General features: G+C 40.1%; 1 protein-coding gene across 1 annotated transcript; it reads left to right on the plus strand.

Annotated features, from left to right (window-relative positions):
- The first annotated feature begins 33 nt into the window (after positions 1-33).
- Positions 34-15,097, plus strand: LOC134751730 (coatomer subunit delta). The gene is made up of 15 exons (XM_063687172.1): positions 34-159; positions 299-338; positions 427-547; positions 1,079-1,181; positions 1,961-2,080; positions 2,619-2,678; positions 3,530-3,641; positions 4,914-5,007; positions 5,564-5,725; positions 8,449-8,525; positions 9,290-9,378; positions 9,855-10,002; positions 11,313-11,424; positions 12,281-12,403; positions 13,800-15,097. The coding sequence occupies exons 1-15, from the start codon at positions 157-159 to the stop codon at positions 13,966-13,968; spliced, it is 1,533 nt and encodes a 510-aa protein (XP_063543242.1). The 5' UTR covers positions 34-156; the 3' UTR covers positions 13,969-15,097.
- The last annotated feature ends 3,694 nt before the right edge of the window (positions 15,098-18,791 follow it).

The raw sequence follows: 18,791 nt of genomic DNA on the forward strand, positions 1-18,791 counted from the left end.
TTTGAAATACTTGGTACTTTTTTTATACAAATGGCAACCCAAATTCCAACGAAAAATTAAAAATATTTCTACACGTCATCTGTCGACTGTCAAACAGTTTTACGCGAGGGTTTTCTTATTTTTAATGCAAATTGGTCTGTTTTGAACAATAACAAAATGGTAAATTGATTTCCTGTATCAACATAAATTTAGAAAGTGATACTCCAAAGTTGTTTCTTTTCAGACTTCTGTGTAATAGTCATAAATTTGTGGTTGTCTTTCCGGCGTATGTTTATAGTTGAATTATTTAATATTTCAGGTGCTTATAGCAGCTACAGTATGCACTAAGTCAGGGAAAGGTAGATAAAATTCATTCCCTACTTATATTATGCAGTGTGGTTCAGTTTTATATGAAAGTTATGATGAAATACGTGTACATGTTTTTAGCCCTAGTGTCACGACAGTTTGTGGAAATGACGAAGGCGCGGATAGAGGGACTGCTGGCAGCCTTCCCCAAGCTTATGACTGGAGGCCGCCAACACACCTTCGTCGAGACTGAATCAGTCAGGTAGGTTTCAAATACTTTGTCATTGTCAAATAAATGTTTGTTCAAAATCTTCATGGCAAAGAGGGGAAGTGAGCAAGCTTTTAGCACAATTTATATAATTATATACTCGTAATCAGCAGCAGAAGCTGCAGAAGAAATGTTGGTAATGAACTGATTACTGAACACTTTACTGTTGAAAGAATAAGTGTGCATAGGCACAGAATAAGTAATAGTACTACCATACAGAAATGACACTTCCTACAAAACCGAAGTTTGACACCGATTCAGGGACAAATCATTCTCTCCCTTTTCTAATGTATGGCACTATCCCTTTTGGCTATTTAGGGTTGTCAAAATTCAAGTCCTTATCTGTAGTTGTGCATGCAAAGGGACGTTAAGTTGTGTCAACCCTAATAATTCCTCCTATGCAATACTGCAATGCAAGCAATGCTGATCCGAACGGATCTGAGAATGCCCGAAAGGAGGAGTGTCGCCCCACTGCTTATAGCTTCCTCGGCTCCTGACGTTACTGTGCCACATATTTTTGTGTAGATATGTGTACCAGCCGCTGGACAAGCTGTACATGCTGCTCATCACCACAAAGGCCAGCAACATCCTTGAGGACCTGGAAACTCTCCGCCTCTTCAGCCGAGTGGTAATTGTTTTTAATATTTACTAGGATAAACTAAAATAAACTAAAACAGTGCTCAGGACTGGAATCCAATTAAATTATTAGGTTCCACACAGAACGAGACGCCTTGCGAGGAAATTTTCAATCAAATCTTGGTCTACGTAGACATGTTTAAATCCATTGACAATCTGTCTGGCCTAATAAAAAAATAAAATAAAAATAATTTATTTCGGACCACAGAAATCCATAACAGGTTAGTCAAACATGTACATGCAGGAACTTAAAACTATGTTAGATACAATTAATTATTACTTAACTTACTACTCTTACTAGATATCTACATTACATACGTAGCTAGGGAACGATGCAGGTTCGACCAGTGCTGCATATAGTGACTATTGAGCCTACTATCACACTCAGGATACTGTTGGTACTGTCAAGCACTCCTAATGTACTGGTAATTAGAGCCACCCTGCCTACCTGCTTAGTTGTCCTGGGTTTGAACCCCAATAAGGCATTTATTTGTGCCATTCTCAACCAAAAGGGTACTTATTGTCGGTCGACAATAAGGCGCTATTTCCATATAGCTCCAATTTGAAATCAACCTTAGCGACTAGTGACAATGTCGTAACATTTGGTTGAAAACGTTACATTTGTGTGATGGCTCAAATATTTATTATGTATATCATTGTCTCAGCATGTACAAAACAAGTTTTAGGGAAATTGATTGGATTTTTTGGAGGTTTCATTGATTTGCGTAAGAGTGCCCATAAATTGTATTTGATTTCAATGTATTCCACCAGGTACCTGAATACTGCACCCAGTTGACTGAAGCGGAGGTGTTGAACCAGGCCTTCAACCTGCTCTTTGCCTTCGATGAGATTGTGGCTCTCGGGTACAGGGAGAGTGTCAACTTGGCACAGGTAAAGTCAAATATTGACACACTAGCCTTATAACATCGTGAGGAAACCTGCATACATCTGCGAAGAAATTCAAGTGTATGTGAAGTCCCCAATCTGTATTGGGTTAGCGTAGGATACTCCACTCGCCACGGTGGAACCAGTCCCAATTTCTCTACTATACGCCATCTTAGAGTTTGTCAAAGAGTAAGACGCCTAGTTTTTCTAGCATATAGTCGAGATTTGTGGCCTAGGCCCTAGAGGTTCATGGCGTTAATAACCGCGGTAGCTAAAGACGCAGGTTTGAATCTGGCTTTCACCAATGGTGGGTTTCGTCACTTTTTCATTAGTATGAAAAATATTTTCTATTTTTTATTTATTATGTAATAAATAAATAAATGTAAAGTTATAGTTATTGAAGATAGTTATGTATATAGTTCTAACACTTAAATAAAATTATTTAAATTTAAGATTATTACTAACCCAATGATGGTCTTAAATAAACAATCTCATTATTTTATGTGACATCTATTGTTAAGTTTACTAAAATTATCATTTTCAGGTTCGTTCCTTTGTCGAAATGGACTCTCATGAAGAAAAGATTTATCAGGCTGTTAGACAGGTTAGTACCAATTTTTATAACATTTGATTTATCATGTAACTATTTGGCAAATGCATTCTTCTGACAAATAAATCTATAAAAAATTGGATGGAGTATATATTTTTTGTAATTATAATTTCAATTTTGATGGGCAAAAGTTAAGTTACTATAATTATTGTCATCACCATAGGTCGGACAAATCATCGCAAAAACATCAAAAATCATTTATATCTCAAAACTGGACAAGATTTATTAAACTCATATTATGTACAGTATATTTGAATAAGATTTCCAGATTATACTCAAAAATGTTCAATTTTTTTTATCCTGTTCCATACCATATTTATTTTTGCGATAATTTGTCCGAACTCTGGTCGTTACAAGTTTCTATGCAGGGGGGTCAGTTATCTCTGCGGCCTACTCCGCAATTGAAACCCACTGATGACATACATACATAGTGAGAAAATACTTTGACGTTATAAATTAAGTAACCAATTTGTCTTCCAGTCAGATCCTCTGTTTGTTAGAAATTTGTTATGTTTTTATTTTAATGTATTTCAAATTAATTATATTACACCAAGCATGAAACAAATCACCAGTAACCAGAGAAACGTAGACAGCAGTTATTTTTAGACACAATTTATATTTTAAAACCCGTATAAAACTATAAATAGTAGGTAATTTTATTGTGACGTCACATGTTAGTGTTTCATATAAATTCTATAGTAGCAAAATCGTTTTGACAGTTCGAAAAAAGAAACTGATTTGACTAGTAGTCAAATACCCTATTGTAACTATTCATATTGTGTAAGTCATATTAATACATTAGGTTCATGTATGTATGTATGTGTGTATGTAAATGTTTCTTGTAGACTCAAGAGAGAGAAGCGGCTAACCGTATGCGCGAGAGAGCAAAGGAGCTTCAGAGAGAAAGGCTCGAAGCCGCCAAGAGGGGCGGAGCGCCCCGCAGCACCATGGCCTTCGGTGAGAAATAACACGAGAAATTGTGTATTCCCATTTGTTCCCGCTCCACGACATAAGGCAGGGACAAATGAGAATTATTAATTTGAATGCACCTATTCCCATTTGTGCCCGATGGGGATAAGTGGGAATACACACGAGAAATGAAGTAATTCAATGAATTTTTTTTAAACTAAGGATGCCAAGCATGAATAATTTTGTACATTTACCCGCTATTTCCTATCTCTATCGCACACGCATAATTATAAAAAAAACTCATGTTGGAACAATGTGAGACTAGAATAAACCTAGTAAGTTAAAGCATGTTATAACGAACTTATATCTCTAACTAATACTAGTAGGTACCTAATAGTTTGTATACCGAAGTAAGTAGATAAGTAATAAGTTTAATTATAACGGTATGCGAAGAAGGGAGTCTATTTCTGCCAACAAACTGTTATACAGTTTTGCGGATGTAGTATTTATTTGAAAATATGTATGATGTTTCCATGAATGTAGTTAGTCGAGCAAATCTTGTCAGTAGAAAAAGGCGGCAAATTAAAAAAAACCCACCAAGTGCGAGTCGGACTTGCGCACCGAGGGTTCCGTACTTTTTAATATTTGTTGTTATACCGGCAACAGAAATACATCATCTGTGAAAATTTCAACTGTCTAGCTATCACGGTTCATGAGATACAGCCTGGTGACAGACAGACAGAGGGACCGACGGACGTTTTTACCCTTTGGGTACGGAACCCTAAAAATATAGGCGCGTAAGGGTTATCGCCCTATAGAAAATTTGAATTTCGCGCCTTTTTCTACTGACAAGATTTGCTTGACCGACTATAAATGTGTTTTTTTTTTAAATATTGATGTGATTGATGTCCCGCCGATGATTCCGACATTTTTCCCATAATAAAAGTTGTTCAGCATGATCTATAAAGTCACTACGTATCTGTGGTGCTGTTAAAAATATCACCCTGTATAAGTAACTATTTATATTATTATGTCACGTCGTCCACAACGTGTCCCGTCCCGCACTATGCTGTCCCGCACACCGCTGGCTCCACAAAAACCAGCGCCGTTGACCACGCTAGTCGTGCCAGCTGCATTGCTGAGTGGAGACCATTTCGGCTTCACATCTCTATTTCTACTGTTTCGTTTATCTTTGTCTTGTATTTGCTATATATGTGTTGTATTGATGTGTTGTCTGAATAAATGATTTCTATTCCATTCTATTTTATTTTGACTCAGTGATCCACAAAGAATCACAGAAATATTATTTATCGTTAACAGGTAGTAGCGGTGGTTTCGGCAACCAGTCGATGTCTTCAGCTGCAGGAGTGGAACCCATCGCGGAGAAGATACCCACTACACCCGCGAGGGACACGTGAGTATCTGAGTAATGCGATTGGCAACTGTCAAAGATTTGCATAGATGGCGCCATCATAGCTAGCCCCTTTCTCTAGTTGAGTTTTATGAGATTTGGCTTAAAGGGCTGCATGCCAATAAGATTTTAGGGAATGAGCTGTTTAGAAATGTACGTAAATTGTTCGACATCCGAACTGGAAAAAAATATAGCACAAAGGTACTCATTTGTACCGAAAACAAAGGGTGAACTTAAACTTTTGACCGGTACTGTATAGGTAGTTACTAACACTGTTAGTAAATTGTGCATTGTCTGTCTGTATAAATTCGCAGAACATTATACAAATTTGGAACATTGTTATTATTTTGTTGTCGTGAGCTTTGATTCGTAACTTCATAAACATAAAAAGGTTTTTGTATTTTATTTGAAACCCTAAATATTACCCCACGAGAACCGGAGCCTAAATGGTTGCAGCGCCACCTGCGTTGAGCTTTGCTTATTTTTCATCATCATTAAACAAATCTTATCTTTATTAGTTTTCAACCTCATTATTAAAATGATATCTTTACACCTACAGTCGTCCAGCAACTCGTTCAGCGATGAAGCTCGGCTCCCGCGGCACCGACGCCGAGTCCTTCGTGTCCAAACTGCGCAGCGAGGGCGACGCCGCCGCCGCGGTCACCCCCGCTACTCAACCCGACGTCAAACCTGGGGCTTTACCGGCGCCCGACCAGAAAGAGTACGTACTACAGCTGTCCCACTCGCTCATGTTCGTGTCCAAACTGCGCAGCGAGGGCGACGCCGCCGCCGCGGTCACCCCCGCTACTCAACCCGACGTCAAACCTGGGGCTTTACCGGCGCCCGACCAGAAAGAGTACGTACTACAGCTGTCCCACTCGCTCATGTTCGTGTCCAAACTGCGCAGCGAGGGCGACGCCGCCGCCGCGGTCACCCCCGCTACTCAACCCGACGTCAAACCTGGGGCTTTACCGGCGCCCGACCAGAAAGAGTACGTACTACAGCTGTCCCACTCGCTCATGTTCGTGTCCAAACTGCGCAGCGAGGGCGACGCCGCCGCCGCGGTCACCCCCGCTACTCAACCCGACGTCAAACCTGGGGCTTTACCGGCGCCCGACCAGAAAGAGTACGTACTACAGCTGTCCCACTCGCTCATGTTCGTGTCCAAACTGCGCAGCGAGGGCGACGCCGCCGCCGCGGTCACCCCCGCTACTCAACCCGACGTCAAACCTGGGGCTTTACCGGCGCCCGACCAGAAAGAGTACGTACTACAGCTGTCCCACTCGCTCATGTTCGTGTCCAAACTGCGCAGCGAGGGCGACGCCGCCGCCGCGGTCACCCCCGCTACTCAACCCGACGTCAAACCTGGGGCTTTACCGGCGCCCGACCAGAAAGAGTACGTACTACAGCTGTCCCACTCGCTCATGTTCGTGTCCAAACTGCGCAGCGAGGGCGACGCCGCCGCCGCGGTCACCCCCGCTACTCAACCCGACGTCAAACCTGGGGCTTTACCGGCGCCCGACCAGAAAGAGTACGTACTACAGCTGTCCCACTCGCTCATGTTCGTGTCCAAACTGCGCAGCGAGGGCGACGCCGCCGCCGCGGTCACCCCCGCTACTCAACCCGACGTCAAACCTGGGGCTTTACCGGCGCCCGACCAGAAAGAGTACGTACTACAGCTGTCCCACTCGCTCATGTTCGTGTCCAAACTGCGCAGCGAGGGCGACGCCGCCGCCGCGGTCACCCCCGCTACTCAACCCGACGTCAAACCTGGGGCTTTACCGGCGCCCGACCAGAAAGAGTACGTACTACAGCTGTCCCACTCGCTCATGTTCGTGTCCAAACTGCGCAGCGAGGGCGACGCCGCCGCCGCGGTCACCCCCGCTACTCAACCCGACGTCAAACCTGGGGCTTTACCGGCGCCCGACCAGAAAGAGTACGTACTACAGCTGTCCCACTCGCTCATGTTCGTGTCCAAACTGCGCAGCGAGGGCGACGCCGCCGCCGCGGTCACCCCCGCTACTCAACCCGACGTCAAACCTGGGGCTTTACCGGCGCCCGACCAGAAAGAGTACGTACTACAGCTGTCCCACTCGCTCATGTTCGTGTCCAAACTGCGCAGCGAGGGCGACGCCGCCGCCGCGGTCACCCCCGCTACTCAACCCGACGTCAAACCTGGGGCTTTACCGGCGCCCGACCAGAAAGAGTACGTACTACAGCTGTCCCACTCGCTCATGTTCGTGTCCAAACTGCGCAGCGAGGGCGACGCCGCCGCCGCGGTCACCCCCGCTACTCAACCCGACGTCAAACCTGGGGCTTTACCGGCGCCCGACCAGAAAGAGTACGTACTACAGCTGTCCCACTCGCTCATGTTCGTGTCCAAACTGCGCAGCGAGGGCGACGCCGCCGCCGCGGTCACCCCCGCTACTCAACCCGACGTCAAACCTGGGGCTTTACCGGCGCCCGACCAGAAAGAGTACGTACTACAGCTGTCCCACTCGCTCATGTTCGTGTCCAAACTGCGCAGCGAGGGCGACGCCGCCGCCGCGGTCACCCCCGCTACTCAACCCGACGTCAAACCTGGGACTTTACCGGCGCCCGACCAGAAAGAGTACGTACTACAGCTGTCCCACTCGCTCATGTTCGTGTCCAAACTGCGCAGCGAGGGCGACGCCGCCGCCGCGGTCACCCCCGCTACTCAACCCGACGTCAAACCTGGGGCTTTACCGGCGCCCGACCAGAAAGAGTACGTACTACAGCTGTCCCACTCGCTCATGTTCGTGCCCCAACTCAACTCGTGAAAATTTCACGATGTTGTAATTCTCTATCACGGTTCATGAGATACAGCCTGGTGACGGACAGACAGACGCACAAAGGAGTCTTAGTAATAGGGTCCCGTTTTTACCCTTTGGGTACGGAACCTTTGACCTTTTTTCCGTGGAATCTCTACTTGCTGCCTTTATGAACCGCAGCCAACATAAGTTTTTTTTTGTGAGGTTCTTCCCGAGCGATAATTAGTAATAAAATAAAGGAGATGTATCATGAAGTACGGACATTATTAGCCGTTCCTTTGGTGGGTCAAGAAACTGTAAACACGTAAAAAATTAAATACTTTTAGTCCTTTCCTCCCATTTTCTACGTGTTTGGATACTTTGGATGATTGCCATTCCTCATTCATCTAACGGAGCGGCAGCTGACGTTAACAATACATCATAATACATCTGATTTAACCACTTGACGGTTTAAGGAGACTCTAAGAACAAATTAAAAATTACTTTCTTATGAAAATATTTTAATTTGTGTTTTTTTTTTACAAGTAGTCACACTACTATTAAAACTATCGAAATAAATATCATATACAAAGGAACCCCCCACCCCCCCTATTTCGTTTATGGTTTAAGGAGATTTATTACTGAAATATTTAAAGTTATTTCTTTATTTCAGTGTTCACCTGAGATTTGAGGAGAGGCTTAACCTGGTGGCCGGACGCGACGGTGACATACAGAGTTTCGAGCTCTCTGGTAAGCAACACGCGCCTTAATTGTTATGTTAATAGAGGCTTTATAAGTTAGATACAATTTGGAGAGAAATGATTATAAACAGCGATTATCAGTAGTTTCGGAGATATTGTTCATTTTAGTTAGAACTTTCAAAATTTTACCTTATGGTTTAGAATATAATTAGGAATATTTTTTATCCTCTCATTTTAAAACGAGTACTGGTTTGCTCTGAAACTGTGTACTTACAATAGGATAAGGTATATCTATGTTTGTAATTACAGCGTATTTGAGTTTTTCATACAAAACTTGTTTTTGCTCTATTTCGTTTGTTTTATACAGGTTGACTAAAAAATAAGTGCATTCCCGTTGCCAGGGAGGTTTTGGGATTATACTGAGCAACTTTTACTATGTGACCAACCACGAAATCGCGAAAAAAAAATTTACGCTCCCATAGAAAATGGACTAACCAAAATGTATGAAACAGCCAATGGACCAGCCAAAATGTAGTAAAAGTTGCTCAGTATAATCCCAAAACCTCCCTGGCAACGGGAATGCACTTATTTTTAGTCACCGTCTATACTAGAGCTGTATAAACTAATTACAGACCTAGATATACCTCATGTCATTGTATGTGCAAAGTTTCATTACAATCCAACACGTAGTTTTAAAATGAGAACGAAACTCCGTTTGTATGGGAAGGTGAAATTCGGCCGAGCCTGACGATGAATTGACATTGTTGTATGGTCTAGTTATACAATCTACTATAAATGGTCCATTTTGTCCAGGTCTCCTGACACTGCGTATCAGTAACGAACAGTTCGGCCGCATACAAGTGCACGTCGATAACAAGGACACCAGGCCGTTGCAGTTACAGGTAAGAATCTATACTCGTGTACCATAGCGCGTTCACTGGCACTTTGATTGTGCCTTTTCACAAATATATAAATAAATAATAAATAAATATTATAGGAATATTCTTACACAAATTGACTAAGTCCCACGGTAAGCCCAAGGAGGCTTGTGCTATGGGTACTCAGACAACGATATATATAATATATAAATACCACATCACATCATACATAAAACATCCATGACTCAGGAAAACTCATCACACAAATAAATACCCTTACCGGGATTCGAACCCAGGACCATCGGCTTTACAGGCAGGGTCACTACCCACTAGGCCAGACCGGTCGTCGTAATTATAAGGTACCATATTGTCGCTTACCATATAATACGGACGTATCTTAATACGAATGTCCTGACAGCCCATCCTTAGGGCAAGCGACAATGTGGTACTTTTTGCTTAAGAACGTCACATTTCATGACAATTCATTCGATTATTCCCAGACTCACCCCAACGTGGACAAAGAGGCGTTCCGATCCAGCGGCGTCATCGGCCTGAAGCAGGCGCAGAGACCGTTCCCACTCCACTCTGACGTCGGCGTACTAAAGTGGCGTCTCGCTACCGCCGACGATAAGCTCGCCCCTATCTCAGGTAAATTAATAAACAAATATTATGGTACAATCTTACAATATTTAGGGGTCATCCATTAATTACATTACACGTTTAGGGGGGGGGGGGGGGGGGGTGTCAAGAAAATGTGACAAGGGGGAGGGAAGAGTCACAAACTTTGTGACTTCACTTTAACTTATTTAAATTATATATACGCGGTACAGTTAAATAACAAGTTTTTGGAACGATAATCGTTTTTAATCGTTTAATTACTTTACTAATATTTCTTTTATCAAAAATATTTTGATACAATATTAATAATACCTAATTCGATTTGCCGATTTCATTGAAAAATGTGACGTCACACCAGGAGGGGGGGGGGTTTGCCAAATGTGACCAAGTGTGACAAGAAGGGGGAGGGGTCAAAAAACCTCGAAATTCGTGTGACGTAATTAATGGATGAACCCGACAGCAACAGATTAATGGCCAATTGTCAGTCGGGAGAAAACATGAAATGGTCACCCCTATCCCTATCCACCGACGAAGCGGCAGCTGGCTTAGGCCCACTTGCACCATTCCACTAACCCAAGTTAACCGGTTAAACCTGGAGTTACCATGGTTACCAGTACAATTTAACACTGGGTTAACGGTTTAACCGCTTAACCCAGTGGGATGGTGCAAGTGGGCCTTACGGGCTAAATTGTTCCCACTTCACTCTGATGTCGGCGTATTGAAGTGACGTCTCGCCACCGCTGGTGACAAGCTCGCTCCTATCTCAGGTATAATTTATGAACTAGATTTCAACAACTCAATCGGGAGAAAACGAAATAAGTTGGCTACTGTTTTTATAGTCACCAACGGAGCGGCAGCTGACGTTTATTAGGTAGTAAGTAGGTAACCAGGCCTATAAATGATAAGCATTAGGAAGCGTTCGGAAACTTTACTTATGGTGCCTCCGGCTTTTTTAAATACAACAGTGACTCGAGTTCAGTTTCTAATGGGGTTGGCAACTGTCAAAGGTTTGCATAGATGGCGCCATCATAGCTTGCCCCTTTTTTCTATGAGATTTGGCTTAGAGCTGGCATCCGGGGTATAAAATTCCATTCAAAAAACAAATATTGACATAATTCTAGGGATTTACAGGGCAAGCTATGCTGGCGCCATCTGCTAAATACTCCAACCCAAGAATCTTAACTTAAGAATCGTTTATCATCAAATCAGTCGATCGAGCGCCCTTATCGGACTAAATCGGTTTTTTTACTAGGTTTTCACATGTTTTGTGGCAATTCTCTATTCAAAAAATTACTCAAGTACCTTTTTAGTGTATAAAGATTCTCACTTTTGTTACACAGTCAACTGCTGGCCGTCAGAGGGCGCCAACGGCGGCTGCGACGTCAACATCGAGTATGAACTCGAGCAGGACCACCTTACTCTGCAAGACGTCACCATCAACATTCCTCTGCCGTAAGTAACGCCAGAGGGCGCCGGCGTCTGCGACGTCAACATCAAATATGTACTCGAGCAGGACCACAAAATTATTCGAAAGAAAAAAAACTGGCCAAGTGCGAGTCGGACTCGCGCACTAAGGGTTCCGTACCATTACGTAAAAAACGGCAAAAAACTCACGTTTCTTGCATGGGAGCCCCACTTAAATATTTATTTTATTCTGTTTTTAGTATTTGTTGTTATAGCGGCAACAGAAATACATCATCTGTGAAAATTTCAACTGTCTAGCTATCACGGTTCATGAGGTACGGCGTGGTGACAGACGGACAGACAGCGGAGTCTTAGTAATAGGGTCCCGTATTTACCCTTTGGGTACGGAACCTTAAAAAGTCATTCAATAATAAAATTATTTCGTCGACAATCTGATCCCGATGTTACATTTGACAGACGTTTATAAATAATACATAAATAGTTATACCTAATAGGTGGTATTACTGCAAAGTCCTGCCACAGAGTGCAGCACTAGCCCCTTTAGTAAACCATAGAGTAACTTATACATACTGTGCCTTTTACAGTTTTTTGACAAGATTTCAGAGATAATAAAATATGACATTGATGCATCAAGGCGGTTTGTTTACAGAGGACCTACCGCGAAACACGAATCCGAAATTTCGCTATCTGCCTCTTTATCGCTCGAATATTCATGAGTATCAGAGATGTTAGATAGCGAAATTTTGATTTTCTTGTTTCGCGATAGACCCTCAGATTGTAGTAGTGGCGTTCTCTATGCAGAGTTTCGCGTAATATTCCCTATTCGCGAATGATTATCAAATGAAATAATTCCTTTGCTCTAACAAACACGTTATTTTTTTAGAACCGGCAACAGCTCAGTAGTGGTCCACCAATGGGAGGGTAGCTACGCGCAGAAAGGTCGTAACCTGATCTGGAGTATCCCACTCATCGACAGGCAACACAAGTCAGGCAGTCTTGAGTTCACGTGAGTACAATGTCTACTCAATGGTGCTTAGGTCTTAGTGGACCAATGGGAGGGCAGCTTAGAATTGGTCAACCAATGGGAGGGCAGCTCAAGAATTGGTCCACGAATGGGAGGGCAGCTACGCGCAGAAAGGCAACACAAGTCAGGCAGTCTTGAGTTCACGTGAGTACAATGTCTACTCAATGGTGCTTAGGTCTCAGCTCTCAGTGGACCAATGGGAGTGCAGTTCAAAAATTGGTCCAGGAAGGGGATAACCTTTTATTTTAGCGGTATCTCTCAAAGGGAAACCCCTTCCAGCTAAGTCAATTGAACGGGTAAGCAATTAAAAGGGAAAGCCGATCGTTGGGGCTATTCGATAAACGACTAAGCCATTCAAAGGCTTTTTTCTGGGAAGGGGTAGACGGGTCTCTATCTCAGATTATCCCCTAACCTAAGGCCCAAGGTCCCTATAGTACTTTTCAGTTCGACGAAATTTAAACCATAATTCAATTAGAACAGAGTTGCATTTCTTTCGTTTCGTCCAATTTTCAAACAAACAAACAAACAAATAAATATCATAATATTGTCTTCGGTTACCGCGATAGTTACTCATGAAATAAAAACTCAACCCCTGAAATAAATAAATATCAACTCTGTTCCCTGCACTATAGGTTCAAATTTCAATGGCAAATTTTGTGTTTATCATTTGTATGACTGGGCCTTTTTTTACCACGTCGGTGGCAATCAAACATACGGCCCGCCTGATGGTGAGCAGTCACCGTAGCCTATGGACGCCTGCAACACTAGAGATATTACACGCGCGTTGCCGACCCTTTAACCCTTGAATGCATAGTGATGTGATATGTACACAACAAAAAACATATAATTTTATGCATAATTAATTAGGTAAAATCTATTTGGTCCTGTATAATTATTATGATCGTAAATTAATACACTTTCCGTCGTTTTATTGAAATTTGCGCAGTATTTATGTTTAAAAAAAATTACATTTCTTTTAACACGAAATGGCGGAAAATTGGGAAAATTTAATGATTTTTAGTATGTAATTTAGGCGGTTTTTTGGGGTTTTTAATTATTTATATTTAAAATCTTTATTATAGGTATATTACAAATAGTATAAATTTCTAATGGTAGTAAGATTTTTTATATCTTTTACCAATAATTGTATAAATTTACATAAATTATGATTTACCCTATGTAAATTCTAATACTGGTTAAGCAGTGAAAATCGATGTTTTAATTTATATTTATATTTTTCCTAGAATCAGTAAACAATTATGTAAGACATATATTAATTTCAGGCAAAAAGAAAAAATCATGCATTTAAGGGATAAAAACCTGTATACTCCTTTTTTAAAGAACCTTAGGAGGCTATTATCAATGTCCACGTTGACAGGGTAACCCCAGCGATCCCCAACGACTTCTTCCCGCTGACCGTGTCGTGGAGCTCGGACACCACGCTGGCGCTGCTCGCGGCCGTCCGCGTGGCGCAGGCCGCCGACGGCGAGCCCGTCGACTACTCGCAGGAGATCAGCTTCCATCCAGACAAGTATGAGATCGTCTAGGTGCGTTACACCCGATCGAGGGGTTACTGGTCAAACCCAATGAGTCGTGCAAATGGGTTTTTGAAATTAGAACTATGTATGACATGCGTAGAGAGAACTCTACGCATACTTACATAAGAATATTTAATTGACAAAATTTATCTCGATTTATCGGGTCGGTGACCGCCCATCCTTCGCAATTTCAGTTAGGCAAACTAGTAGTGACCGTGAGATATGTATGAAAGTTAACTTTTGTTATTTCTTACTTCATAAATGATCTATCATTATCGTTTGTAAAGCGGCCGAATGCGCGCCTGTTGACTATTCGCAGGAGATCAGTTTCCATCTTGACAAGTATGAGGTCGTCTAGGTGCGTTGTCACACCCAATGGAAGTTGTACAAACTCGTTGACTATGAGATTCATTTAAAACTTTCGCATTTTAAACATTTAAACCGGGTCTGTCGCGAATTTGTTTTGCTTCATTTCCGACGTTTTGACGCAGGTTTCATTCAGAAATATAATCATATTCATTTATTTGCACATAAAAAGGGTTTTACATAGAAGATATTATAAAAGTTACATGATCTAGCCTTTGTAGCTGTTTTTTGGCAGCATGCAAATGGGTCCTTAGAAATCATAATCATTGTTTTACTGGTCGGCACCACGACCACGCGATGCATGTAGGCTGTCTTTCGTTCTTTGTTTCTTTAATAAAAAACATCAAACTCGATGTATGTACCAACTTATTATCATGGCTATTATGTGTTTGCGAAATAAAATATTACACATTTAAATTAAGTTTAAATTGTTTATTCATTTATTTTATTGTAGTTAAAATACCATGTTCACATAAGTGAGGACACTTTGTAAATCATTGATAACATATTTTTTAGCTAAAAAAGTATTATAAAATGTGTCAATTCTACTCGTACATACCTACCAAAATGGTAAGAGTAAGAATGTCTACTTTGTCTAATTATGATTGATCGATTTTAAAGATAACTTTAGGAGTAAGTCACATATGCATAACGTTCAAAATTGAACATGTTGCAAAATATATGTATTTAAACCTAAACTGATTATATTAATGTAAAATAGCTATACAAACTGTAAAATATTATAATATTATCAATAAACACTGAAAATATATTTATTTTTCATTTACTTTACACGTCCATATATATTTGTGGCATTTTTATGCCCATATGCACAATTGGTGTGTGAGAATGAGATTGTGGTGAGTAAAAGGTATTTATTTCTAAACAGGGTGCCTAGTCAAGGTGACAATAGCTTGCGCTTCGACAACGAAACGCTTTGTGTCTCTCTATCGCTCATCCATATTAGTGCGACAGTGACAGTTGCGTTTCGCTCGCTACGGAGCGTAAACTATTGGCATGTTGGCTACGCACTCAGGTCAGCTAAGGGGTTTTAACCCTTAAATGCACAGTGATGTATGTATGTATGTATGTATGTATGTATGCATGCAGCGTACACAACAAAAAACATAATTTTATGCATAATTAGATAAAATCTATTTGGTCCTGTATAATTATTTTGATCATAAATTAATACACTTTCCGTTGTTTTATTCAAATTTGCGCAGTATTTAAGTTTAAAAAAACTATATTTGTTTTAAGACGAAATGGCGGAAAATTGGGAAAATTTGGAAAAGTTCATGATAATTTAGGCGGTTTTATCGGGGTTTGCAATTATTTATATTTAAAATCTTTATTATAGGTATATTACAAATAGTATAAATTTCTAATGGTAGTAAGATCTTTTACCAATAATTGTACAAATTTACATAAATTATGATTACTATGTAAATTCTAACAGTAAAAACCGATGTTTTAATTTTTTTTTCAGAATCAGTAAACAATTATGTAAGACATACAGGATGACCGTAGCCATTGGACAAACCCTGAAATCCCACGTAGGGTTACTTCTCAGGAATGCTCCAACGTTAATATTTTTTATTTAGAACAAAAGACAAAACATTTTTTTTGTATATTTTGTTTCTTGTATATTTCAATTCAGGATCCAACCCTGCTTTGTTACTTATTTTAATACCTTACAATTAAAAATGACGTGTTAAGATAGTAGTTAATACATTTTTAAGACAACGAAAATGTTTTTGAGTTTTTTGAGCTCATTATCCCCATAGGTACGATATCATGCTGTCCAGCATATTTGATGTTGAATTCCAGGAATAGGTTTTTAGTTGGTAATACTTTGCCTTCACTAGTAGTGGGGGGTGTAGTATCAGCTCGTGTGTCTTCTCCACCGATAGGCGAGCCCGATATTGTGGTGGCCACTAGAAACAGTGGCAGAAACGAGAGTAGCTTCATGGTGCTGAAAGTAAAAATAATGATTAAGCAGGACAAGTACGACAGACAAAGTATCACGAGGAAACTAATAAGTGTAAACTAATTGGTGATAGCAACCAAATTTCAATATAAAACGGACGCCATTTAGGGAAAAGGATTCTTTAAAATTTGCTATTTAAATCAATGACTTCGTTTTAAAAAAAAGTTCAAATGCTATTGACAGTTTTTTGTGGATTGGATCCTTTTCCTAATATTAAAATATAGTATAAAAAAACATAGTTTAAAAAGATTTTTGTCAGTAGTAACAGTTAGTAAAACGAATATACCTACGTATTGTATATGTATCATCGTAAGAAAATGTATTTAAACTATTATGTAAATAAAATTGTCACGTTTTTAAGCAAAAGGTACATTGTCGCTTACCATAAGGACGAAATTTGCTTGTATCTTTATACGAATAACCTGTCAGAGTCAGAGCGTTCTTATTGCAAGCGACAATGTGGTATCTTTTGCTTGAAAACGACACAATTTGATAAGTACTTCATCATCCATTAATATTTTTCCATATTTTCTGTTTCCTATGACCTAAGAAGTATATTGAGATAAATTGTGCCATTCTCAATCAAACAATATGTACCCTCTATTGTCGGTTGTCAATATAGGGCGCTATTTCCATATGACTTCAATTTATAATCAACCTTATCGACAACCGACAATGTGGTAACTTTTGATTGAAAACGTCACAATTGTGCTTAGAAATACAATAAAAATATTAACCATACCAAATAATTCGGCCCGCAATGTAAAGCAACACACATTACACACAAGTTACGAGATACGAGCTTTATAAAGTAACTGTCAACGCTTGTTGGCAGTTCTGTTACTATAAAAAGCCCGTATATATATCTCGTAATGTCATGTCATGTTATTGTCTCGTAATGTTTGCATTGCAGCATCGCTGCTCGGTAAATTTTCAGAAATTAATTACAGGGTCATAATAAAGTGTGACTTAAAAAAACTTCTTAAATAATGATCAGGTACACGGATAAATTATTTATCTGGCTTAATTTATCGCCCGGATTGGATTTACACACTGTATAAAATATTGTCTTCGGTTACCGTGATAATTACTTATGTAATAAAAGTATGTAAACGGATTATATCGTGCATAATGAATTTAAATACATCCCGACGTTACATACTAATTTTAAACCCTTTACGCTTACAGCGTTCGTAGCGAGTTTGACAGAAATAAAGTTTCTGAAATATGTATTTCATAAATAAATATAAATAAGTGTAAATAACATAAAACTTACCAAGTGTGTGTCTGCCTCTGCTACGTCCTAGTAACTGACAGATTAGCTAAATGCCACCGCTTCTTCAATCTGTATATATGTAGTCAACTTGGCCCAAATGACCCAAACATAATGAGGGTAAAGGCTAGTTAAACATTTGCCTTTCATAATAAACGCATGAAGCGTGGACTTTGTACACCCTGATTGTGGATGGATAAGGTTTAAAAATAGGTATATATTTCCATTCATTTTTATTTAATATTGATAAAACATGGTCAGGTTAATTAAACTAAATCGATTTAAGCAATTACAAAAAAAATATATAGTACAATCAATTAAGTATGGGCAATATACATATTTGAAATGAAATTAGTAAAGCATGGTTTTGTTATTTAAAGTTTGTATAAGGTATGGTCAAATAAGGAAGTAGTTTAAGCTTTGCATGATAAGGATCCTGAATCCTGATCTTATTTTGAGTCATATTTTTACATTTTTTTTCGAAAATATTTTTTTCTGCTCTATACAGCACAACAGAGGTTTGAACCCACGTTTTTGACCACCTGAAAACACACAGGATTTTTTTTTAAATTCAATAGAAAAAAACCGGCCAAGTGCGAGTCGGACTCGCGTTCCAAGGGTTCCGTATATTACACAATTGACAATTCTTAACAGTACTTATATATTTTCATGTGGAACGTGAGTAAAATGTCTTTAAAAAGTTGCCGTCCCGTTAGGGGTCGCAGATCAAAAACTATTTAAGTCCGACTCACGCTTGACTGCACATTTCTAATAGGTTTTCCTGTCATCTATACATAAAGAACTATTTTTTGGCTATTTTCTTAAATAACTTCTAAGCTATTTATTTTAAAATTACAAAAAAAATAGATTCTCCAAGTGAGCTCTTTCATTTGATATGTAACACGATATAGTTTGAAAAACTTTATTTTTTAATTTTTCTCATTTACCCCCCAAAAGTAGCCCCCATGTTTAAAATTAATTTGTTTTCGTTACATGTCCGGCTTTGGGTCACAAACTTACACATGTGTACCAAATTTCAACTTAATTGGTCCAGTACTTTTTGAGAAAATGGGCTGTGACAGACGGACAGACAGACAGTTTCCGTTTTTTCCTATTGTGGTAGGTACGGAACCCTAAAAAGCAACATTAAGTAGTGGTATTGGGACCTTTCCCAAAAAAATTACTCACCTTTCCTGTCTTGGA

Source organism: Cydia strobilella, chromosome 23 (assembly GCF_947568885.1).
Source record: "Cydia strobilella chromosome 23, ilCydStro3.1, whole genome shotgun sequence".
NCBI lineage: Eukaryota > Metazoa > Arthropoda > Insecta > Lepidoptera > Tortricidae > Cydia > Cydia strobilella.